At 32.7% G+C, this 25,577-nt stretch overlaps 1 protein-coding gene across 7 annotated transcripts in view; it reads left to right on the top strand.

Annotated features, from left to right (window-relative positions):
- TRIM37 (tripartite motif containing 37) overlaps nucleotides 1-25,577 on the top strand; it is a 154,681-nt gene that overhangs the window by 36,374 nt on the left and 92,730 nt on the right. For all 7 annotated transcript variants that reach the window (XM_039885764.1, XM_039885761.1, XM_039885762.1 and 4 more), the window contains 6 exons: nucleotides 5,527-5,603; nucleotides 14,912-15,091; nucleotides 17,870-17,984; nucleotides 18,861-19,079; nucleotides 20,110-20,246; nucleotides 25,419-25,504. In XM_039885764.1, coding sequence (XP_039741698.1) covers nucleotides 5,527-5,603; nucleotides 14,912-15,091; nucleotides 17,870-17,984; nucleotides 18,861-19,079; nucleotides 20,110-20,246; nucleotides 25,419-25,504 — 814 coding nt within the window. The remainder of the gene's footprint in view (nucleotides 1-5,526; nucleotides 5,604-14,911; nucleotides 15,092-17,869; nucleotides 17,985-18,860; nucleotides 19,080-20,109; nucleotides 20,247-25,418; nucleotides 25,505-25,577) is intronic.

Genomic DNA, 25,577 nt, shown 5'->3' with positions numbered 1-25,577 from the left:
CTATTACTAAATCTATGAAAAAACGAGTTACAAATGAACAGCATGAACCTTGACATATTGCGGTATCTTATTTCTTGTTTGTAGGAAGATACTTTAGAAGAAATGTTTAAAATTTTTATCTAAAAAAATTTTTAAAGTAAAAATGAAATATGGATACAGAAAGCCATCAGAAACATATATAGGCTGATTGCATACTCATGGTGCATTTCAGTGTGTTCCTTTGACCTGTATATTTTCTGCAAATTGGCAACTGGATCCTGTTGCATGATGAGATGCATAGTCAGTCCTTATGGCAAGAATATAAGCAGTAGTGTGTTCTTTTATCACATGTTGTTTAGTTACATCTTTTTTTGTGATATTGGCAGCTCTTGATGCTTATTACCTATATCTGTTAATTCATTAGGAGTTGCAAAACACTGATATTCTCATTTTATTGTTTCTTTTTCAGTTGTTACTTGTAACACTTTTATAAAGAGACTTTCCCTTTATTATTTGGTTACCCAGTAGTACAGTTCAAGTAGAAGAGGCAGGGTTCTTTCTTGTTATTTACTAGTTTTTGTTATTATTCTCTGAAAGTGAAAAATTATCATTATGAGCTTATGGCTTTATACATATTTAATCTCTTCAGTTGGCTTCTGTATTACTTAGCTTTGACCCTCATATTCCTTAGTAGTGACCCTGGTAGTTAGCTTTCTTGTTTTCATCCATGGCAAGATGCTCTAGGCTCATTTTGTACAGTTTTTACTCTGTACCTGGAATCGACCATTTCATTCAAAGAACTCTGATTCCTTTTAGTGTGGAAATTGTATTTTAGGAAATAACTGAGAACTAGGGATGCTCATTTCTATCAGGTTGGTCACTGTTTCTAGGCCTCCTTAGTGAACAGAGCTAGGAAATACATAGGTAAATGTATGTAGATGTTTCTGGGGAGAGGTGATCTGTATTTATTTAAAAATATATTCAGTAGACTTTATTTTTAAAAGCAATTTTAGGTTAACAGCAAAACTGAGTGGAAAATACAGAGTTCCATATATCCCTTGACCCACTCATATACAGCACTTTCCACCATCAACATATTCTGCACCAGTATGGTACATTTGTTACAGTTGATGAATTTATTGACATTATCACCAAAGTCCTAGTTTACATTAGAGTTCATTCTTGGTGTTATTTATTTATTTATTTTTGGTCCTTTTTTTAGGCCAAAGACCTTTGCATACTTAGAGAAAAACTGTGTAAGGAAATGTGGATAAAATTGAAGTTGATAAGCTCCAGGGTCTCAGTAGAGAAAAAATATTTATGAACATTTTAAAATTGCTTTATAATTGTAGAATATTGTTTTTTTGATACATGTATGTATATTTTTTTAAAGATGAAATTATTTATGAGTTTATGCTCATATTTACAATTCAAATTCAGGACTATAGAGGTATATTTTTTTTTTAAACTTAATCCTTTTCTATTACACCTGTATCTTTTTTCTTCCACTCTAGGGTTGATACTTCTTGAAGTCATAGGAAATGAATTAGGATATCTCATAATCAGTCACTCATTTACTTTATTTTATCTTACAAACACAGAAATCTCAGAGTAGGATCTCTAATTCTACCATCAGTTTGGTCACTGAGAACTGTTTTAAAATGTTTTTGCTTATACTCTCCTTATTCCCCTCTTCTGCCATGTCTAGACAATGGTTCAGATGTCCAAAGCTTGTTCTCTAGTAGATTCTATTGGAAGAGCTAATGGAAACAATATTCTCTGAGTTTTTCTCTGTTGAAAACAGTTTGTGTCGTTTGTACTCTAAAGCCAGCCAGTATTGCTGGCTTATGTTTTTTTTTTTATTATTGGATATCTTAAATATTCAATTCTACTTTGTTTTTAGGTAAGGTCTGATGACAAACTAATCCTTAAAATGTTGCTGATATTATCTAGATGCCTAAATCTTTTTCTGTTCAGTAATTTACCACTATGTTATTTTCATTCTGGTTTAGTATTCTCAGTTAAATGCCGATCTCTTTCAATATGTAGTTTTAGTTATTTTTTTAAATGTTTTCTGAATTATAGTTTTAAATATCTGTTGTGTTCCTTCCTTTGATTTTTTTCTTATGCATTTTGAATCTTTTTTTGCCTGTTTTCAATATTTATTACTTTTTCGCTCTAATCTTTTTTAGCTTTCTTCATCAAAAAATTTTTCCTTTATTCACTTCTTTTTTTAAGATATCAACTGTTGTGCCTACTTGCTCTTGTGTTCCTTTCAATTCAATCTTTAATTTTTAAATAACCTTTTCTTTTTCTATTTATAATTCTTTCCTTAGTTCTATCACCTGATATTCTTGAGTTTTTCTTACTCTGATTTGTATTATTCTTTCATCTCATTTTCTTTTTTTCTTTCCGTAGCCTATCATTATTTCCCTAGTGTCTTTTAGGTTGTTTTGAAACAGTTTACAATTTTGATTCCATGGGTGTGGTTTTCTAGAGTGCTTTCATTGTCTGTAAGGATGTTTTGCTCTTTATTCTTTGTTTTGGAGGGGAGGCGAATAGTGCATAACACAGAATTTACCATCTTAATCATTTCTAAGTGTACATTTAGTAGTATTAAGTATATTCATATTGTTGTGTTGCCAATCTCCAGAACTTTTTCAGCTTGCAAAACTCTGCCCATTAAGAAATAACTCCCCATTTCTTTCTGCGCTCAACCTGTGGCAACCACTATTCTATATCTGTTTCTGTGAATATGACTGCTCTAGATACTTCATAAATGTGGAATCATACAGTGTTTGTCTTTTTGTGACTGGCTTCTTTCACTTAACATAATGTTCTTAAGGTTCATTCACCTTCTAATGTGTGTCAGAATTTTCTTTCTTTTAAAGGCTTAGTAACATCCTATTGTATGTACATGTACTACATTTTATTAATCTATCTGTCTGTGGACACCTGGATTGCATCTACCTCTTGGCTATAGAGTAGTAATGCTCTGAACATGGGTGTGCAAATATCTCCAGATCCTTCTTTCAGTTCTTTTGGATATATACCCAGAAGTAGTATTGCTGGATCATATGATAATTTTATTTTTAATTTGCAGAGGAACCTCCATTCAGTTTTTCACAGTGGTTGCGCTATTTTACTTTCCCATCAGCAGTGTACCTAGGATTCCAGTTTCCCCATGTCTTTGTCAGTACTTGTTTTCTGTTTCCTTTATAGTAGTCATCCTAATGGGTGTGAGGTAATGTTGTGGTTTTGATTTTTGTATTTCTCTGGTGATTACTGATGTTGATCATCTTATGCTTGTTGGCCATTTGCATATCCTGTTTAGATAAATGTGTATTGAAATCCTTAGCCCATTTTTATCACGTTTTTTGATTTGGAGTTGTAGGAGTTCTTTATATATTCTGGATATTAACCCCTTATTAGATAAATGATTTACAGATATTTTCTTCCATTCTGTAGGTGGCTTTTTATTCTGTTGTTTGTGTCCTTTGATGCACAGACGTTTTTAATTTTGATGTAGCTTAGTTTGTCTATTTTTGCTTTTGGTTTCATACCGAGAAATGCTTGCCAAATCCAATGTCACGAAGCTTTTCTCCTGTTTTTTTTTAAGAGTTCTGTAGTTTTTAGGACTTATGTTTTGAACTTTGAATCATTTCCAGTTAATTTTTTAGTATATGGTGTACAGGTCCAACTTCATTGTTTTGCGTGTGGATAGCCAGTGTTATGTCTCAATCAAAAATATGGTGCTTTTTGAGATTCGCTGACTCTGACCCCCTCCTCCACTTTTTATGGACCTTCTCCTTTGTCTCTGTTATTTCTGTGTTGTTTACCTTTTGTTTCACTCCTGGCTGTTTCTTTGCAATCTTCGAATCTATTCTGAGAGGCCCTGAATATTCATTTTTAAGAGTTTAGAGTACTAGGCTACATTTAGGTCTCAGACTTTTTATTATGTCCTGTTGTACTCAGTTGGTATTATATTGAACAGCTCTTTCCAGTTTCAGCTGTCATATTTGACTCACCATGTTTTTCAGTAACTAACTCTTGGCCATTTTCTGGTTTTCCTGTTTTCTAGTTCATTAGCTGCCTCGTTGCTTCCCCTGTCTTTCTCTCACACAAATGTTGATATCAAGTAGGTCTTTGTGGTTATAATTCATATGTCTTTACCTGCTTGTGTTTTGGGGATTGTGGTCTAGTTTTGTTGTAAATGTTGTTTGCGAGCTTTTGGTTTTGCCGTCCCTTTGTTTTTTGTTTTATGTTTGCATCTGGAGTTGCAAAAACTATGCTGCCATTGCAGTGATCTTTTCAGAACCTCTGCCTGTTGAAAAATCTTAAAGCCAGTATTTTGTTAGAAGTATAGATGGCATGTAAATAAGAGTAGTAAAAAATTTTGTTCCATAAAATTATGATAAAAATCAAATAAAAAAGAAATTTCTACTATTATTTGCTGATAAAGATCAGGAGTGAAAAATATTTATTCCCTCCAAGGAAATTGTTCTAGGAACATAATTCATAAGAAGAAAAACCTCAGCTATTTGAACAAGGATGTTGATTGATTTTTAAAAAATCACAGTGATTTGTGCTATAATTTATATTGAATAAAATTCACTGATTTTGGCAAGTCTTAACACAGTCATATAATCATTATGATACTTATGTTATCTCATTCCCCTTTTCAACTAATCCCTTTTTTTTTTCTTCCTGACTCCTTTGCAACTACAGATCTGCTTTTGTCACTATAATTTTACTTTTCCACTTAACTAGTAATCGATTTATTCAATAGTATTTACTGAGTGATTACCCTGAGAGCTGCCTCAGGACCTTTTAGAGCAGATAGCCTAGAAATGAAGGAGTCCCCCTATATCATCATATCCTAGTAGACACCAGAGATGAATAATGGGATCCCTGCCCTTAGCCCTCACTATCTGGTTGGGGAAACATATTTATACATGTAGTTTTAACAAGTGTAATTCTTGAAAAAAGTAGACATGTGAGCAAAGTACTGGAGAAATAGAGCGGAATAATTATCTTTGTAATAGAAATTTAAACTTCTCAATCTCCATACAGAATCTTATATGGAATGCTAACATGTAAAACACAGAAATGATCTGTAATTACTTTCAACATCAAGTGTTACCTCTTTCTATTTCACTCTTTTTTTGGTGGTAAACGTTTCATTTTTTATCTCATTCCTGGTAAAATTGAGGAGAGTTTTTGTTGTTGGTTTTTTTTTTTTTGATATTTTCTTGGAGGCTGATTTTTAAGAGTTCTGTATATATGTTAAAACTCTTCATTCTTAATAATTATTGATATTTTTCTTAGTTTGTGTGCCTTAATTTTTTTTAATGTGCAAAAGTTTTGAGTTGTTAGACTCAAATCTTCTAGTTTTTTTATTATTTCTCTTACTGTTTTTAAGCCTAGAAATATTCCCAATCCAAATATCAGATTAGTTTGTATTTTTTTGTTTGTTTTACTGTGGCTTAATTTTTTACATTTAAATTGATCTGGAATTTGTTTGTATAACATCTTTTTTTCTTTAAGGATGGAAATGGCGTTGTTCGTGGTTACTACTTATCTGTGTTTCTGGAACTCTCAGCTGGCTTGCCTGAAACTTCCAAGTAAGAGATGCAATTAAATAACAAACTTTATAGTGTGTTTACATACATTACTTTTAGCATTTCTTATTAACTACTTTGTTAATTACTGTATTGTTATGTTTGTTAAGCTGTATACTGAAACAGTATGATGACAGACTGGCAGTTCTGAAATCCTATGATCTGAAGATTCTTTATATGCTTAAAGTTTATTGGGAAACCCAAAGAGTTTTTTTATTTTTTATTTTTTTTTATAGGGGTTATATCAATTGATATTTTCTGGATTAGAAATTCAAACTGAGAAGAAATTTTAAATTTTTATTAATTAACTTCAATAATAAATATTACTTATTAACATAAATAACATTTTCTTGAAAAATAACTTTCTAAAGCAAAATAATATTTGATGAAAAAACTTTTATTGTTTTACATCTTTGGAAATCTCTTAATGTATGACTTAAAAAATGACCACATTTTCACGTCTGCTTCTATATTTAATTCGCGTGCAATAACTTGTTTTGGTTGAAGTACGTATATAAAATCTGGCCTCATAGATTTTGAATATCATGCAGTTGAGAAGTTTTTCTTAGTGAGGTATAATTCATATACCATTAATTTTATCTTATAAATAAGTGTAAAATTCAGTAGATTTTTCAGTATATTCACTAAAATCTACCATCACCAATGTCTAATTTCAAAACATTTTCATCACCTTACAAAGAAACTCCATACTCTTTAGTGGGCAGTTCTCATTTCCCTTCTCCCTATCCCTGGCAACCACTAATCTAATCTACTTTTAGTTAAGGAGGAATATTCTGTCTGTCGTCTATCTAATTGAGATGTAATCGGCATATAACATATTAGTTTTAGGTGTACAACATATAATGACTTGTTATTTGTATACACTGAGAAATGATCACCAACAATAAATCATTACCATCTCTCACCATACAAAATTACAAAAATTTTTTTCTTGTCATGAAAAAGGGAGGAAGATTTTAAAAAGCAGTTTTAGATAACTGCAACTTTTCTTTGATATTACCCAAGATCAAACAAGTGGTTGGTTGTTAAATGTAATTTGTAATGTGGAATCCGGAACGATATCAGTAAATTTTATTTTACTCTATTACAAGTTGGTTTGTCATGAGGTGTCTGCTTTCAGCTGTAATGGGGTAACAGAGAAATAACCTTTCCTCTTGCAACAACCTTCCAAAAAAGAAAAGTAACATTTTCTAGACACTGGACAACAAATGAAGGCAGTTCCCGATAGACAACAAACAGATAAATTAGCTCTATAATTGCCCCAGTTTACAGCCTTGAGAGAATTTTCAGGCTGTAACACTGGGGCGGGGAACTGAGACAGAATCTGGCAGATTCCGTGAGTTGAGACAGAATCTGGCAGATTCCGTGAGTTGAGACAGTGTCATATCCTGGAATACTAATGTAGCTAGTGTGTATTGGACAGAATACCGAAGAGGAGAGAGTTGCACAGAGAACTGCAGAGATGTATAGCAGGTTTTTTCAAGTACTCAGCAGAGTACTTACTGATCAGGAATTGTGTGTGAGGCTTAGAGAAAGAGCCACGTGAAAGGATTGGAGGAAGTGTTGCCTGGTGCTCAAACTGTGTCTGTTACCATCACTGCAGTGGTGAAACTTATAATTCATGGGGCACTGTGTAGAGTACTTAGGAAATTTTTGCCTCAATAGTGGAGAATAGTTAAGTTCAACTGTATCTAGAACAAAGCTCATGAAAATTTGTAAGATTACAAAAATATCCAGCACCCTGTGAAGTAAAATTTACAATATCTGCTGTTCAGTCAAAGATTAATGCAAAGAGGCAGAAAGACATAATCAATAATGACAATAATCAGAATTGAGCAAAAACCTTTTATTTGGGTGGGTTATATCTGTTGATATTTTCTGAATTAGAAACTTAAAAAATTTTAATTTTTATTCACTTAAAAATCATAATCTAATGTATATTAACAAATAACATTTTAATGAATAATAACTTTAAAACAAAATATTTGATGAGTAAACTATTTTGCATTTATAGAAATTTTTGAATATGGTTTAAAAACACAACTGGATTTTCATGCAAGTCATGGGTAGAAGGACATTTAAGACAGTTGTTAACTTCCATTTGTTGAGAAGTAGAGATATGGAAGATATAAAACTCAAATCGAACTTAAAAATGAACTATATTTGAGATGACAAATGCAATGTATGGCATGAATGACAGAATAGATATTGCAAAAGAAAAGATTAATGAACTTGAAGGCATAGCAGTAGAAACTGTCCAAAATGAAACCTAGAAAAACAAATTCCAAAATAGTAGAACTTGAGGCAGCTTAATGTTGAGATAACTGGAGTTCCTTAAGGAAGGTATCGGAAGGAAAAATAAATAAATGATGGTGAAAACTTTCCAAACTTTGATAAAAACTTTAAACCCGGAGATTCAGAAAGTTAAGTGAACTGCAAGCACGTGAAACGTGAAAGAAACAGCAAAACACATTATAATCTAATTGATCAAAACCATTGATAAACAGAAAATCTTAAACTGGCAATGGGAAAAAAAAAGACATTTGTAGAGGCACAAAGAATAGAATGAAATCAGATACCTCACTGGAAACAATACCAGTAAAATGATAACAGGAGCATCTTAAAAGGACTGAAGGAAAAAAGTAACCTAGAATGCCGTACTCAGCAAAAATATCTTTTAAAAAATAAAGGCATTTTCAGACCTAGACTGTAAGAAATGTTAAAGCACATGCTTTACATAGAAGGAAAATAATACTAGTTGGACATCTGAATCTAAGCAAAGGAATGAAGAATAGCTGAAATGGAAATTTCATGGGTAAATACAAAATTGTTTCTATTAAAATAACTTTAAATGCTAACTGACTATGTAAACAAAAATAATAATATTGTATTTTTGGATTTACATTATATATAAAAGTAAAATACAGGGCAACAAAAGCATAAAAGCCAAAAGGGTAGAGCATGGGAACAGTTTTGTGAGATTCTGGTACTATATGTATCAGACAAAGCTAGACTGTAATAAATTATATTATTATAATTGTATTGGTTTCCTTTGCCTGCTGTAACTTGGTGGCTAAAACAATAGAAATTATTTCTTTCATAGTTCTGGAGGCCAAAAATCCAAAAACTATTGCTAGGCCAAAATCAGAGTTTCAGTAGGGTTGTCCTAGCTTCAGAGGCATTAGGGTAGAATCTATTCTTTGCCCCTTTCAGCTTCTGGTGGCTGCCAATATTCCTTGGCTTGTGACTACATCACTCCTGTCTTTGACTTTGGTCACATTGCCTTGTCTTTTTCTGTCTCTGTCACATCTTCCTCTGCTTCCATCTTAAAACAACACTCATAATTACATTTAGAGTTTACACAGATAATCCAGGATAGTCCCTTCATCTCAAGATCCTTAGTTCAATCACAGCTATACTCCCCTTTTTTGCCATATAAAGTAACATTACATGTACACGTTCCAGGGATTAAAATGTGGATATCTTAGGGCAGGAGATGACATCATTCAGCATACCACAACTATAAACTATAAAGCCACTGCTAAAATGGCAAAGACATATAGCTAATAAAGCAACCGAGAGGCTAAAATGTAAACTTCTAAAGAAGGCAGAAAAAGGTAACAGATAACAAAGAACAGACGTGACAGTTACTAAAATGTATTAATTTAAATGGTCTAAACACCCCAATTAAAAGGCAGAGATTGTCAGATTGTCTAAAATAACAAAACTCGAGTAGGTACTGTCTACAATAAATGCACTTTAAACATAAGATACACTAGTACAAATGATAAGCAAGTTGGATCAAAGTAGATTTAAAAGCAAAGAATGTTACGTTATTTAATATTATTTCTTAGTGATAAAAGGATAAATTAATGAAGAGGACATACGACAATTCTAAACATTTATGTTGGTGTCCCTGATAGTGGTTCTTCAAAATATATGAAGCAAAAACTAATAGAAGTACATGGAGAAGTAGATAGAAACCTTTCTTTCAATTGAAAGCAGGTAAAAAAATAAAGGATATGGTGCATTTGAACAACACTATTACCCAATCTGAGCTGATTGACATTTATATAATGTTTGAGCCAACAGTAGCAGAATGAATTATTACGTGCATACAGAATATTTACCAAGATAGATCATATTCTGAGACCTAAAACATGTCTCAATAAATTCAGAGGGATTAATTCATTCAAAATTTGTTCTCCTACCATAATAGAATTTAGATATTAATAACAGATACTTTGTAAATCTGAAATATTTAAAAGTTAAATAACATAATTCTGAATAACCCTTGGATCAAAGTAGAACTCATAAAAGATTTTTAAAAAGTATTTTGGAGGTGGCTCCATAGTGTACTGGTTAGCATGTCTGCTTTACCTGCAGAAAGTCTTGGGTTTGCGCCCTAGGTGGAGCCACAGACCATACCCCGGGTGCACCAGGTCCTGGGTGCATGCTGCGAGCGGGTGGGGGGAGATGCCTTCAGAGATCCAGTTCTTAAAGGGAGACGATAACATCCATAGATCAGGGGTGGAAGTGGGGGGTGGGGACTAAAGAGGAGGGAAAAAGTATTTTGAACTAAATGAAAATGAAAACAACATACCAGAATTTGTGATATGCTGCTAAAGCAGTAGATAGGAGAGAGTTTATAGCACTAAATGCCTGTATAAACGAAAAGCAGAAAGTTGTAAATCAATGTTCTCAATGTCTACATGAATAAACTAGGAAAAGGAACAAGTTAATTGGAAAGCAGAAGAAAAGAAATAATAAAGATCGAAGCAGAATACAATGAAATAAACAAAAGCAATAGAGGAAATTATCGAAATCAAAAGAACAAAATCTGAGGGCTAAAACTACGATTATGAGAATTATAATAAAATAGTTATAATAAAGCTGTTGTATTAGCATAATACAGCATAGTGTTATCAGAAGGATAGACAAATTGATCAATGGAATATACTAGAGAATCCAGAAATAAACCCATATTTATAAGGGTAACTGATTTTTGACAAAGATGCAAAGGCAGTGCTACAGAGAATATAGTCTTTTCAACAAATGGTGATTGAACATTTGTATATCCATATGTAAAAAAACTTAGATTCATGCCTCATACTTTATATGTAAATTAACTGAAAATTGATCATAGACCTAGATTTAAATTGTAAAGCAATAAAATTTACAGGAGAAAACACTAGAGAAAATCCGTGACTTTGGGTGGGCAGTGATATTTTACTTAAAACTCCAAAGCACAGTCCATTAAAGAACACATTTATAAATTAAACTTCATGAAAATTATAAAGTTATTTTCTTCAAAATTCATGGACTTGTATCCAGAATATACAAGGAACTCTCAGGGCTCAAAAATAAAAAAATAAGATTTTTTTTTTTTTACTCTGATGTGGTTAAAAAGTTTGTCAAATATCTCACTAAAGATAATACATGGATGGCAAAAGAAGCCTATGTAGGATGTTTATTTTTAGGGAAATGGAAATCAATAGTACGATACCACTATACATTAGAGTGGCTAAAATTAAAGAGATCATACCAAATGTTAGCAAGAATATATAGAAATTTGAAGTCTCAAATGTTCTTATGGGAATGTAAAATGATATAACCATTTTTGTAAACCATTTGGTGGTTTGTTAAAAAGTTAACACTGTATGACTCACTCCTCGGTTTTTACCAAAGAGAAGAGGAACTATATGTCCATACAAAGACTTTTTACACATATGTTCATAACAGTCTTATTTGTAATAGCCAAATAAAATTAACCCTCAATTTCCACCAAGAAATGAATCGATAAACAAATTTTGGCATGTCTATGTAATGGAATACTACTCAATAATGAAAAGTAATGAACTGTTGATACATGCAACAACATGAGTAACTTTTCATTATTCTTAATGAAAAATCTGGACACAGAAAAGCATGTATATATGGTTCCACATATATAAAACTAGAAGATTGCAAACTAATCTATAGTGACTATGCAGGTGTGTGGTTGCTTGGAGATGGGAGAAAAACAGGGCTGGGGTTGGGTAGAGGGTGGAGGGAGGGATTACTAAAGGCAGAGGAAACTTAAGATATATTTAGTATCTTGATTGTGCTAATGGTGATGGTTTCATGAGTGTAAACATAGGTCAAAACCTACCAAGTTGTATACTTCAGGTAGTTTTGTTATACTTCATTCAAGTTGTTTACTCAAAAAACAAACAATAAAAACTTTGTTAATCTTTCTTGGATTGACTCTTTCATTTGTGCATGATTTTGTAATCACAAATTGATCATTTGGAAAAAAATGGTTTACTAAATAACTCAGTTGACACATTTCATTATATAATATCAGATAATCACATTCACTGATATCACAATTTTCATCAGGGAGGTCTTGAAGTATTGGAAAGCTTTTAAGCTCATGTGGCACATATACATTTTCTAGAATTATGGTTTTTTAAAAGCTTATGTTTTATCATAACAACAAATACTAACAGTTCTTGTTCTTAGTTGTTTTGGTCCAGAAATGTCTACCGGATACCTACAATTGTTTGTCAGTTGTTTTAGTTTCATGTTTCATCAAAAAAAGTGACTAATGAGCTTGCAACTCAGTGGAATAAAGTGATTTCCCTAAGACAACCATTGTACATCACTATGTAGCATAAGTACTTTATGGGTGTCTCCTGTTTTGTGACAGCAGAAGTTGAAGTTTAATAACATCATTTTTACAATATCAAAGACATTAAGAGACACTGGCAGTATTTTTCTGTCTGAAAGTGTATGGCATTGAACAATATGACTGCTGGTACATTTTGACTACCATAGCTTTTGCACCATTAGTGCAAATGCCAACAGAGTGAAAAAGAAATGTCTTAGTATTGTTATGCCAATGGTTTTGACTTTTTAGATCCCTGAAAGGATCATGAGGACTGACCCCCAGGGATATACAGCCTACAGTTTAACTACCTTTGGCATAAACCGTAATGCAGAATATTTTTGCCACTATTGGTAAGTCAAAACAAAAAGATGCTAGTAATCTGGAAAGGTTTCTGGCCTTTGATTCTAAGTATGTTTTAGAGTTCTGCTCCAGATCTCCTGTCTAATATGACATGGTGTACTCACCTGTATTGTTGTTATAACAGCTAACATCTGCCAAATATATAACTCATTTATATATTCGGCACCCATTCTGCATTATATAACTCATTCTGCTTTACTTCCACCTTGTGAGCTATAGGTTCTATTACCACTCCCATTTCACAGATGGGACATAGTGGCTTAGTTAAGTTATTAAGTTATTCACTCAGGTTCAACATCGTCAAACAGCAATCTATTTAACACAGATTTTTCGGTCTCTGTTTTTGTTCTTAACCAAGCTCTGTTTAATTTCCTGAAATCAGCCCTTGTGGTTGGAAGGTGGTTGATCTTGGGCAGAGTTAGTATAAGCAGTTCAGTGATTACAGGATTTTGTTCATGTCCCTTTTGCTACCATCAGACTTGGACTTGTCCATGTCTCTTGAAAAGTGTTTTCTGATTAGCTCTCTTTCTTGTTTTGGGAAGCTTCTTCTCTTACTGATATGTAGATTTTGTGACATTTCTTAGGGTCTTTGGTACTGGTTTCATCTTGGTGCTTTTATTGTTGAGCATGTACACTTCGGAAACTTAAAGTTCACATTGTCTTACTAATAGCAATAACACCAGTGATGATGAAATATTAACATTCAGGATACTAAGGTTGAAAAAAATTAAAATTTCTATATTCGTTAGATATTATCTAAACACCTTAATCTGTTCTATTCTGGTGAAAACAGACATCATGTTAATTCTCTTAATGCTTCAGTAACTCTAGAGAAGGGTTTAGAATATTCTTTCACGATACTGAAATGTCATTCAGTTGTGGAATTCAGAGTTTAACAATGAGGTAGTTTAACTGCCAAAATATGGAATAAAGACTTAAATTATTGTATCATTATCTAGATTTTAATATTACCTGGGTCCCTGTAGAAGTACTCTCATAGTTTCATTATGCTTAATTATCTCAATATAATAGTGTGTGTTAGCATACACGTGTGTGTGGGCTTTCAGAGGAATCTGCACATGAGTGGCATCCTGGAATTGACTCTATGTGGAGTGAGTTTTGTTTTTGAGAAGAGAATTTCTTAGAGTCGCTTAAGGAAAGAGTAGTACTTTCTTGGGGGTGAAATTTTATTGAGACTAAAATTTTTAAGTTAACAGTTAAGTTTTTCACACTCAGTTTAACAGTAGGAAAGAATTTAAGTTGGAATATTCAAATATAAGGTTTTAGTTTTATCTAAAATTGGGGTTGAGATATTATATAAATTATGTAGATTGGATTAATTGCTGTATTTATTATAAATATAGGTCTGTATTTATTATGATTACAACAAACTAATGCAGATAAAAACTTTTTTCAAAAACTTTCATATAAATTTTAAACTTCTACCTGGTTTGATCCCAGATGTATGTGACCATGTGCATTAATGTTTTTCTCCCTGGATTTTAAGTATTCTTGATTGTTTCTCTATGAGTTCTTAGTTTTACTACTCATTTTTAAAATAGAAGTAAAAAGTTTTTTTTAGGTGACATTTACATGATATATAATTATTCATTTAAAAATATACAATTCAATGGAATTTAGTGCATTTACATTGTTGTAAACCACCACCTCTCTCTAGTTTCAGAATGTTTTCATCACCCCAGAACATATACTCCATAAGATATGGAAATCTGAATATATTGGCTTTCTTGATGTATACTTATTTTCTGTTAGAAAACTTCATAGGTTTGACTTTGTCAGTACATAGTTAATTTATTATACCTTGAATTAGAAAAATATATAGTGTATTGCAAAATTTCTTATTTATTTTAAAATTACATAGCGATAAACCTCAAAGGAAATGGCAGAATATTTACATTTGAGGAAATATAGTAATGAGTATATGGAAAAATATGTAACTTTGCCAAAACAAAGTAACTTTGAAAGTACTATTTTATACATGTTTGTTTGTTTATTTAGGTGATGTTTTATACCTGCTCTATTGGTAAAACACATTTTTAAGAGGAAAAAAAGACCTAGTGCTAATCATGTTGTGGTAGTCCATTCATAATACCGCTGTCCTTATAAGTAATACAGTCCTTCATGAAAGAAATGTAATTGTATATATCAGTAAGTTTCTTCTCAGGCAATTACTAAATGACCTTACTTAATGTTTTAATGAGTCTGTTTGATATTCTTGTTTTACTAACTATATTAACATTCCGTTTTTCAATTTTAGATATGAATATCGTGTAGAAATGGTTCATCAGTCCTGCAATGATCCTACAAAAAATATAATTCGAGAGTTTGCATCTGACTTTGAAGTAGGAGAATGCTGGGGCTATAACAGATTTTTTCGTTTGGACTTACTTGCAAATGAAGGATACTTGAATCGACAAAATGATACAGTGATTTTAAGGTAGTAGGAAACATTCAATATTATGATTTTTATCATGAGAGAATAATATCACCAGAACTTTATTTTAAAGTTTATTTATTTAACAAAGATGAATAAAATTCATACTAACTATAACTTTACCGTGTTCTTAACCATTCCATTTCAGGAATCCTGTGTAGTCATTGAGTAGTTTAAAAGAGTGAGAAATGTGTTTGACATCTAGTTAGTAATTGCATAAAAAAGAAACTACCACTTCTAATAAATAATGTCGCATTTATCTGTTGAGCTTCTAACCTCACCATTTGGAAATCGAAGAATAGTGAGGGATCAAGGGCTTATGTTTTTCAATTGACATTATATATATGGGTGACGGTTTTATAAGCTTAATTTCACAAAAAGATTTTCAGTTCCTTCTGGCTAACAGCAAATGAAAAGTAAGATGATAGAGATGAAGACTGATGAAAACAAATTAAGTGATAGCAGTTTCCGTGTTATTTTCAAGGAAGGCTGGAACAAACACTATAAAACCACAAGAGCCCCATTTAATGTTGGGGTAACCGTTATAAGTCAGAAGTTTGGGGCATTATTATATGATGTTTTGCTGATAATCAAAATGAGAACTTGAGTATAAAAAAAAAATTCAAATGTATTTTGAACTGAGAGGTTTCAGAATGTTTTAACAGTTTAGAAAGTTTCCATCTAAACAATTTTAAAAGCTTTTTCCTTGCAAGTGATTTGATATACTTTTAAATTTCACTTGTTCTGAGCTCTTTGTTCTTTAGCATGCTGAATAAGTTGCTGTTATGTCACCTTTTTCTATTACATGTTCTTCGTAATTTCTCTGAGAGAATAAAGAAGTGAAAAAGATTGTTGCATTTTCAGTGTAGGAAAAAATCATGTTTTTGTCATCTTTTGGAGATTATTTCCATTTTAGAACCTTTTAGTTTTCTTGTATTTTTAAAAAGTTATTTACCAAAAGAAATAATCTGTTGCTATTTTACACTATAACCATAGAGAGGATTGTAAAATTATTCAAGCATTAATTTTACCAACCAGGAGAAGAGCCATTTTTTATAGCCTTAGTCCTCTCTTTGTTGGAGTCACAGTAATGTCGAATCTTTCTGGTGGCAATCTGCGAGAGTTTTCCTTTTTTAATGTAGTTTAGCTTACCTTCTAGTTCTTTAAGTAGGCCATCCCTGTTTATAACAAAACTTTTACTTACAGATTTAGTACAGGAACAGATTGCTGTTGTGATGTTTAATTATTGTTTGTTTAGCAGCATCTACTGAGTCTGTGCCTGGCCTCGGGCTAATATTAAAAGAGAATAAGATATGGTTTTTGTCCATAGGAAACTCAAGATGAAATGGGCAGAATTTATTATTCTGTATGGTAGTGCTGTCATAGCAGTATAAATAAATTGCTATGGGGTTCATGGAGAGGGGACTTTTAATTATCTTATTGTAATATTTAATGAGAGATTGTTCAAAATTTAAACCTCAATTCAAGATTCTGATGTAATTCTTATGTACTTATTAGAAAGTTACTTAAGCCTTTTCTATAACTATATTTGAATAAATATGTTTATTTTATTCTACTAAAAGAAAATTAAGGAATTTTGCCTGCTGCTTGCTTTTGTTTTAATGGTATAAATACTAAAAATGTGTAGTGTTGACCATGATTTCATTAGTCATTCAGAGATAATCTTTAGAAAGTTTTACTAACGTCTTAGGAGTGTATACTGTCTGGGCAGTATCCATTCAGAATGGTGATTGAATGAATCATCTCTACCCGCTGATGCACGAGTATCCTTGACTAAAAATAGATATTTTCTGCAGATAACAATTAGATGGTCAGTAGATTCTCACACTAGCTATAAAATCCTAGAAAAAAATGGAATAATAGTTAACATAAGGTTGGCAAGACTGGAAGGGGGATTTGCAGACTTCCAAATTAGTCTTGTCTCTTATGATTCTTCAGAAACATCTTTACACATTACTGTAATTTTTTTCACTGTAAATGTAGTTATGTTTGGCTGTATAACAAAGATAATCTTTTTTTGTTTTTGTTTTTTGCTTTAATAAGTATTAGTTTTCTAAAAGTACGGATAGCTCTAAATAGATTAAGATTCTGTCATTTATTCATTAATATGCTTTAATGTAGATACTTGGTTTTTCCTAACCCTAGCTGAAATATGCCATATTGTGATACATGGAAAGTTTTGATTTTAAGTTGCTATCTGGAGTGGTTGAGAATATAGGTTATTTAGAGCATGAAACTTTGGGGAATAATAAAGCAGTCTTGGGTAGTTGACCCTTTAAGTGGTTTTTTAACTGAGGAGCAGTAAATACGGGAATGTGAGATGGAAGAGGGAAGGAAAAAGAGCAGCACCTGAAACATACTTTGCCTGTTTGAGTCTGAACTAGACAAGAAAGGGCTAGGAAAGATAGCTTCCTCCTTTCTGCATAGTGTGGTCCTCTTCTTCCTAACTCAAGATCAATATTATATTTAAGCTAGATTATTATAATAAATATGCTTTAGTAGGTTAACAATAATGTGTAATGTTAATTTCTTTAGAGAAATGCAGTTTAAATTTAGACAACTGACTTACAGATGACTTTTCAGAACCTTATTATAATTTGAACTATATGTATAAATGACGAATATGAAAAACTCTGAGTTCATTTTGAATTTTGGCCTTGCAATGTAATCAGACTTCAAATGTTATAGTTATAGATTCAAGGCTTGGTTGATAATGTTTTACTATTTGGATTATTTTTCATGTACAGCTGTTCTTTTAAGGTTTCAGGTTCGTTCACCAACTTTCTTTCAAAAATGCCGTGACCAGCATTGGTATATCACTCAATTGGAAGCTGCACAGACTAGCTATATCCAGCAAATAAATAACCTTAAAGAGGTAAGCAAAAAACCCATGTTTTTTGGGTTTGGTGTTTCATATTGTCTTATTGGCCTGTTAACATTTGTAATTAGATTTAGGATATTTATTGCTATTTGTAGCTTTTATAAAAATCTAGTTTTCTTGTTCTCCATTTTCACCATCTTTGAACCTCTAATTGTTCACTGTCCTGTTCAGTAGTCCCTAAGTCACATATGGCTATGTAAACTTAAGCTCTTTATTTGTACTAGCCACATTTCAAATGCTTGTATTGGGCATTGCAGATATAGAACATTTTCATCATCACATAAAATTGTATTGGACAGTGCTACTCTGGTTTGAAGTATAATCTCTTTGTGTTTCTCTCCGTGACTTGGATATTTCTCTTTCCCATGCTGTCTTAAATTTAGAGGACTCAAAGCTATAGAACAACAAAGTTGCCTCATCTTGAATTCTCACTATTGTTGAATTGAGCACCAGGGAGGATCAGTTAATGAATTTTTATTTTACAATAGTAACTAAATTATATAAGAAATGTTTCTTTCTGCCAGTGGAAATTGGGATGGGGTGGGAGGTTTGAAGTGCTGAGAGTGGTTAATAGGGAGGAAAATATGAATAAACACATACTTTCAGAGATTTTCAGGTTAAGTGTATTTTTTAAAACCGCCTCTATTTACTATACAGTTTGGGCTAGATTTGAGAAGGTTGAAAATAAATTAGGCAGTTTTTCTTCATCATAGATTTTTTTCATAAGCAAAAAGCAGGAGGTGATGAGAGATAGTTCAAGAAATGGTTTTAGAAACATGTAGATATATTTTTTTTACTTGAAATATTTTTTACTCTACCACAGAAACACTGCTATGACTCATGTTTATTTGTGCTGTTTTGTTTTAAAAGAGACTTACTATTGAGTTGTCTCGAACTCAGAAATCAAGAGATTTGTCACCACCAGATAATCATCTTAGCCCCCAAAATGATGACACTCCTGAGATACGAGCTAAGAAGTCGGGATCATGTGCTGACATGCTTCTCCAGGATGGTCCTGCTATAGCTTCTGTAAGAGAAGCCAAAGAAGAGGAAGAGGAAGAGGAGAAGATTCAGAATGAAGATTATCATGTAATAATTAGACCTGTTTTATATTTATTTTGTGTTTGATAAGAGAAATGAATACAATCATGGTTTCTAACATATGAGTCAGTGTGTTGAAAACCTTGTACATTTATTTTCACCACTAGTGTATGTCCTCCTGTAAATGTTAATAAGTCAGAAGTTGTTGAGTCAAAGTGTTCAAGATGCTAAAAATGAATTTATTGTAGAAAACGACAGTCTTTAAAATAAACTGATGTACATTCTAGAAACTATATAGGTTGTGGATTTTAAAAATGCGTTCTATTTCTATTCACTGAAACTAGTAAGTACCTTATCATTGCATATGTAGAAATCATTGCAATGATTTAGGTTTTGGGACATAGCCAGGTTTTATCCCAGCTAAACCACAACCAAAAATGAGAATTCAAGAAGTGGTTATTATTGTTGAATGAGAGACAGGGATGCAGAGACAGCTTTTTTTGTTATAGTTATTTTTAAGATTGGAGACTTCAGGTATACATTAAAATGAAGGCACCATCAGGGAGAGAGATCGAAGATAAGTTTAAGGTATTGATAAAACACTCAAGTGAACCAGATATCTTTTGATAGGATGAGTTAAAGGAAGGATGAAGTTTGCTGGTAGGGCAGCTGAAAGTTGGGAGGATTTATGCTTAACACCAGTATGTTTTCCTGTGCAGATAGATGGCAGGATTTTACAATGACCTTGTATATGACCTTGAAGATAATAGAGATTAGGAAGGACTTGAGGAATGATGGTCTGAAATGTTACTTTTTACATAGTAAACAGCTTCCTTACTGGAAGCTGACATGGAATATATGAACCATTTCCAGTTAAAATGAGAGCCCAGCTGAAATTAGCAGCAATAAATTATGAGCGGCACTAGGTAATAATGTAGTTGTGTGATTTATTTTTTCTGCTGGGGTCAGCAGCCGATGCACAGGAGCAGAGAATTCTGATGATTACATTATTCTTTGCCGCTGAGTTCATACTTTACTATTCTTTGAGATAAATATCTTGTTCTTTGCCTTGTTCTAGCATGAGCTTTCTGATGGAGATCTGGATCTGGATCTTGTTGGTGAAGATGAAGTAAATCACCTTGATGGCAGCAGTTCCTCTGCCAGTTCCACAGCAACAAGTAACACGGAAGAAAATGACATCGATGAAGAAACTATGTGAGTGTCTTGCATTAACTGCCATTATAAAGCGTCTAAATGATAATTATTAGAAGCGTATTAACTAACTTAGGCCTGAAAGAGGGGGTACTTAGCATTTTTTGATATAGAGTATCTTATGTAAATAATCTTGAAGGAAAGACTTAATTAGTTTCTTCCCTTCCATCTCTGGGTTCTAGACAGCTTTAGTTTTTGTTTTAATTTTTAATTTTGCAATTACTTCATATTTCAGAAAAGTTGCAAAAATATTAGCTAGGAATTCTCATAAAAAAACTGATTTTCCAAATGTTATATTATTTTGCTTGGCTATGTTTCTCTTTTCTCTCACTCTGTTTAATGTTTTTGTGAGACATCTGAGCTTAGGTAAGTATACTTATGTACTTCCTAAAAACATGTATGTTTCTTATGTAACTACAGTACAGTTAATCAAAATCAGGAAATTACCATTGATGTAATACTATAATCTGACTTAAAAATTTTGCTAGTGATGTCCTTTGGTCTAGGATCCAGTGCAAGATCATGTGTTGCTTTTAGTTAAGGCTCTTTAGTCTGCCTCAGTGTGGGTCACTTTGTTTTCAATTTGTTTTTTATGACTTTGACATTTGAGAAATACAGAGCAGTTATTTTGTAGAAAGTTGCTCAATTTGCAGTCTGATGTTTCCTCACGATTAGATTGAGGCTATGCACTTTTGTCAGGAATACTGCAGAAGTGATGATGTAGCCTTTTCAGTGCATCCTATGAGGGGGAGGTGGAGGGCACATGTCTTCGATCTGTCCCATTATGGTCGATTAATTTAGATTACTTGGTTAAGATGATATCTGCTAGGTTTCTGTACTCTAAAATTATGACCTTTTCTCTTTAATTAATAAACATCATGTGGGAACATTTTGAGACTGTAAATATCTTTTTCTCACTATATTTTTGTTCATTAATTTTAGCATCCATTGATGATTCTTGCTTGAAAGATTACTGTGTTGACTGCCAAATAATGATGTTTTGATTTCATTATTCTGCATTTATTAATTGAAATTATTCTTTAAGGAAGAGCTTTCCCCTCTGCCCCATTAATTAATTAAATTAATATGGACTCATGGATTCTTATATTATTAAATGGTTTAATCCATTTACTATCATAATTTATTGCTCAGATTATCAAAGATTTGGCCAGTGGGAGCCTGTTAAAGAATCAAATCCTATGTCCTTTTGCGATATCCTTATCAATTTTTTAAAGCATTTTCTTATTTTCTGGCACTATAAGGTCCATTCCAGGTCCATTTTTTTCTTTCTTCTTCCCAGCTCTGGCATGAGCCATTTCCCAAGAATAGGTTGAGAGTTTTAACTCCCTATTTGACCTCGCCTACATTTCCACAAATTAGTTCCTCAAAATAGACCGTTTTAACTTAATGTTTCCCCCTAGCATATGTGGCAGATTGTTAAAAGGGTTAATTAGTTGAAATGCGAAGTCTAAGTATCTTTAAGTCCCCAAATCAGTAATTGTTACAGTGATACTTTTAGATATATAAAATAGAACTTAATGTAATCAACATGGAAAATTCCTTTAGACAGTGATTGTATAAAGTGGACTTCACCTTGCTAATAGATAGATTAAATATGCAGTTCTATCTGAATTAATTCTTTTGACTTATATCTCTTGACTTTTTTCAAGGTTGTTTTGAGAGCAGTTGGGTTTTACATGAAAGTTGATTCACAGCCTTTCATTAGATTGACTTCTTAATCCTTTTTCCAATAGAAGGTGTTTGATTATTTTCTCTATATATACATCTACAATAATATCTTGATTCAAACTATTCCATATAAGTCAAAGAAATAGCACAGTCATTGTGAGCTATTTTGGACACTTAGGGAATCATAAAGTGTTAGATCTTAGAAATGAAGGTCAATTCCTTCCTTTATAGATGAGGAAAAACAGCCATACAGTTTGTTTGGATAATGATTATTATATTATAAATAACTTCTAAATAACTAGAACACATTTATCAAGTAAGTTTTTTTTCCTTCTCTTTCCTCACCTTTCTTGGTCTTTCTACAACAGCACTATATATTTTCTTCCTGCTGTTTAATTTTTTCTTTTGAGATAATTGTAAATCCACATGCAGTTGTAAGAAATAATAAGAGATCCCATATACCCTTTACCCATTTTCCCCAGTGGTAAGTAACATCTTATAAAACCGTAGTACAATATCACAACCAGGTTATTGACTTTGGATAGTCACAATACAGAACATTTCCATCACCACAAGGGTCCCTCGTGTTACCTTTTTATACCACACCCACTTCCCCCACCTTAGTAACTGCTCAGTTCCCTCTGCCCCCCGCAACCACCTGTGTCTTCCTGTGTTCCCCATTTCTACAATTTTGTCATTTAAAGAATGTTATATATATAAATGGAAGCACTCAATAAGTTAACTTTTAGAGATTGGCTTTTTTTACTCTGCATAGTTCACTGGAGATTCATTCAAGTTATGGTGTGTACCAATTGGTTGTTTCTTTTAATGCTGTGTAGTATTCTGTGTTGTGGATGTACTGCAGTATGTTCAGTCATTCAGCTATTACAGGCCATCTGGATTGTTTCCAGGTTTGGGCTATTATGAATAAAGCTACTATAAACATTGATGTGCAGATTTTTGTATGAATTTAAGTCTCCATTTCTCCAGGATAAATGCAGCTGCTGGATTGTATGGTAATTGAATGTTTAGTTTTTGAAGAAATTGCCAGTTATCCAGAATGTCTACTATTTTGCATTTCTGTGAGCAGTGTTTGAGTGATCCAGTTTCTCTGAATCTTCACCAGCATTTAGTGTTGCGTCTAGTTTTTATTTTAGCCATTTCAGTAGGTGTGTAGTGGTACCTTATGTGGTTTTAATTTGCATTGCTCTAGTGGGTAATGATGTGAACATCTTTTCATCTGCTTAATTTGTCATCTTATAATAGCCTTAGTGAAATTTCTCTTCATGTCTTGAGCCCATTTTCTAATTGGATATTTTTAACTGTTGAGTTGTTTAAAAATTATGGTAAAATATGCATAATATAAAATTTACAGTTTTAACCCATTTCTGAGTGCAGTTCAGTGGTATTAAATACATTCACATCGTTGTGCAACCGTCACCACTGTCCATCCCCAGAGCTTTTTTCATATTCCCAAGCTAAAACTCTATACTCAGTAGAGAGTAACTTCCCCTTCCCTCTCTCCTTCACTCGCCCCTGGCAACTACTATTGGGTTTTGAGAGTTCTTTATGCATTTTAAATACTAATCCTTACAAATACTTTCTCCCACTCTATAGCTTGTCTTTTCATCTTAACAGTCTGTTTTGCTAAGCAAAAAAATTTTAATCTTTCAACAGTGTTTTGTAGTTTTCAGAGTATACATTTTGCACTTCTTTTAATTTCTTTGTAAGTATTCTTTTTCATGCTGTTATACCTGGTATTGTTTTATTTTCTTTTTGGATTCTTTGCAAGCATATGGAAACAGTTGATTTTTGTCTATTTGTATCTTGCAACCTTGCTAATACTATATACTATATATACAATATATTATCTATAAATTGACTTTGTTTTACTTCTTCTATTCCAATCTGGATGCCTTTTACTTAATTTTCTTGCCTAAGTTCACTGGCTAGAATTCCTTTAGAATGTTGACTAGTTTGGCGGGAGCTGACATCCTTGTCTTGTTCTTTATCTTAGTTAGAGGAAAAGCATTTAGTCTTTCACCAGTAATTGTGACAGCTTTATTTTTTCCATAGATGCTTTTTATTAGGTTGAAGAAGTTCCCTTCTATTCCTAGTTTGTTATTACGAAAGGGTGTTGGGTTTTGTCAGATCTCTTTCTGCTTCCAATTCAGATGATTATGTGGCTTTTTTTTTAATTCTGTTAATATGATGTATTACATTAATTGATTTATTTTATGTTTGGTGGATTTTTTTTTGAGTCTTTTTTTATGCTCTTAATGGTGTTGCAGAGAAACTTTGTGCTCTTAATGGTGTTACACATTTCTCTGTGGCTCAGTTTTACAGCATGCTTCTCCGTCCAGGCAAAATCTCTGAGCCAGAGCTCTGAAGCTGGGGTGAGGACAGTGGTGTGCTAATTTCTCCCACTTAGAAGATGAACCAGTGGAGGTGGGGGTGTTGGCTGCAGCCTCATATCTTTTCAGCTTGTTTTCTTAGGCCTGGGACCTCTGTTTTACAAATGAATTGGGGCAAAGGTGATCTGGGCCCCAGTATTCTCAGCATGCTTCACCTAAGGTAGAGTCTTGGGTCTGGATGGCAGAAGGGAATTCTCACTTGCTGACCACATAACCCTGACCTTAGCCTCAGCAACTGATAGCTGGGGCAGGACAAGAAATGTTGAAATATAGCTTGTGGAAATAGAGCCTTTTGGGGAGCTATGGAAATGGAAGCCCTCTGTTCCAGGCTATACCAGTCTGGAGTGAAATTTCTGTATCACTGAATTGGGAGGGGAGGACAGAGGGAGTAGTCTTGGTTCAGGTACCAGAGACTCATTTTTTTACCACATTAACTACATTTTCTTGAGATGTTTTTCATTTGCTTTATGCTTTTAGAATTATTTTTAGAGTTTTCAAAAGGTTATTTTCAAAATAATTTTCACCAGTGTCATTGGAAGTCTACAGAGCTTCTCATGCTGTCAAGCAGGAAATTGATCTTGAAACTTCTTAAAATATCCCAAACTAGTATAGAGATAGTGCTGTTTCATATAATACTTTGCCATTTAAAATAAGATAATGGTATTTTTTGGTATGAGGGACTTTAATAGGAGGTAACATCCTTTTTTATGAAATATAATATTTTAAGAAAATACTATTTAGCCATATACAGAAATTCGAGCATCTTCCTTTTTAAACTTAAAATGTGTTTTAAGCCTGATTTACTACCATTAAGTTACAATTTCTTTGAAGCTGTTATCTCTTATAATGGTTCTCACGTTTTTTTTATTTTAAAAATTAAATTTTGCCAACCTATTTTGAACACTAGGTAGTTTGTTCATTAGTACTACCTTTACATGTGATAATGACAAAAGCCTTTTTATTTTTCTATTGAGAAATAGCCTATCTTCACAGGAGAAAGCTATGCACCGAGGCTGTAAATAATGTTAATTATACTCACTCTGTGGGAATAATGAATTTTGCGTATTCTTAGGTCTGGAGAAAATGATGTGGAATACAACAACATGGAATTGGAAGAGGGAGAACTCATGGAGGATGCAGCTGCCGCAGGACCTCCAGGTACAGAGGCCAAGCCCCACAAGCCACTCTGTCTTCTCTTTGCTCTTCTCTGACTATCATATTGTAATGTGTG

This window comes from Pteropus medius, unplaced genomic scaffold, assembly GCF_902729225.1.
Source record: "Pteropus medius unplaced genomic scaffold, Ma_sr-lr_union100, whole genome shotgun sequence".
NCBI classification, from domain to species: Eukaryota; Metazoa; Chordata; class Mammalia; order Chiroptera; family Pteropodidae; genus Pteropus; species Pteropus medius.
Note: the sequence above shows the minus strand (reverse complement) of the source record. Positions and strands in the feature narration are given on the sequence as shown.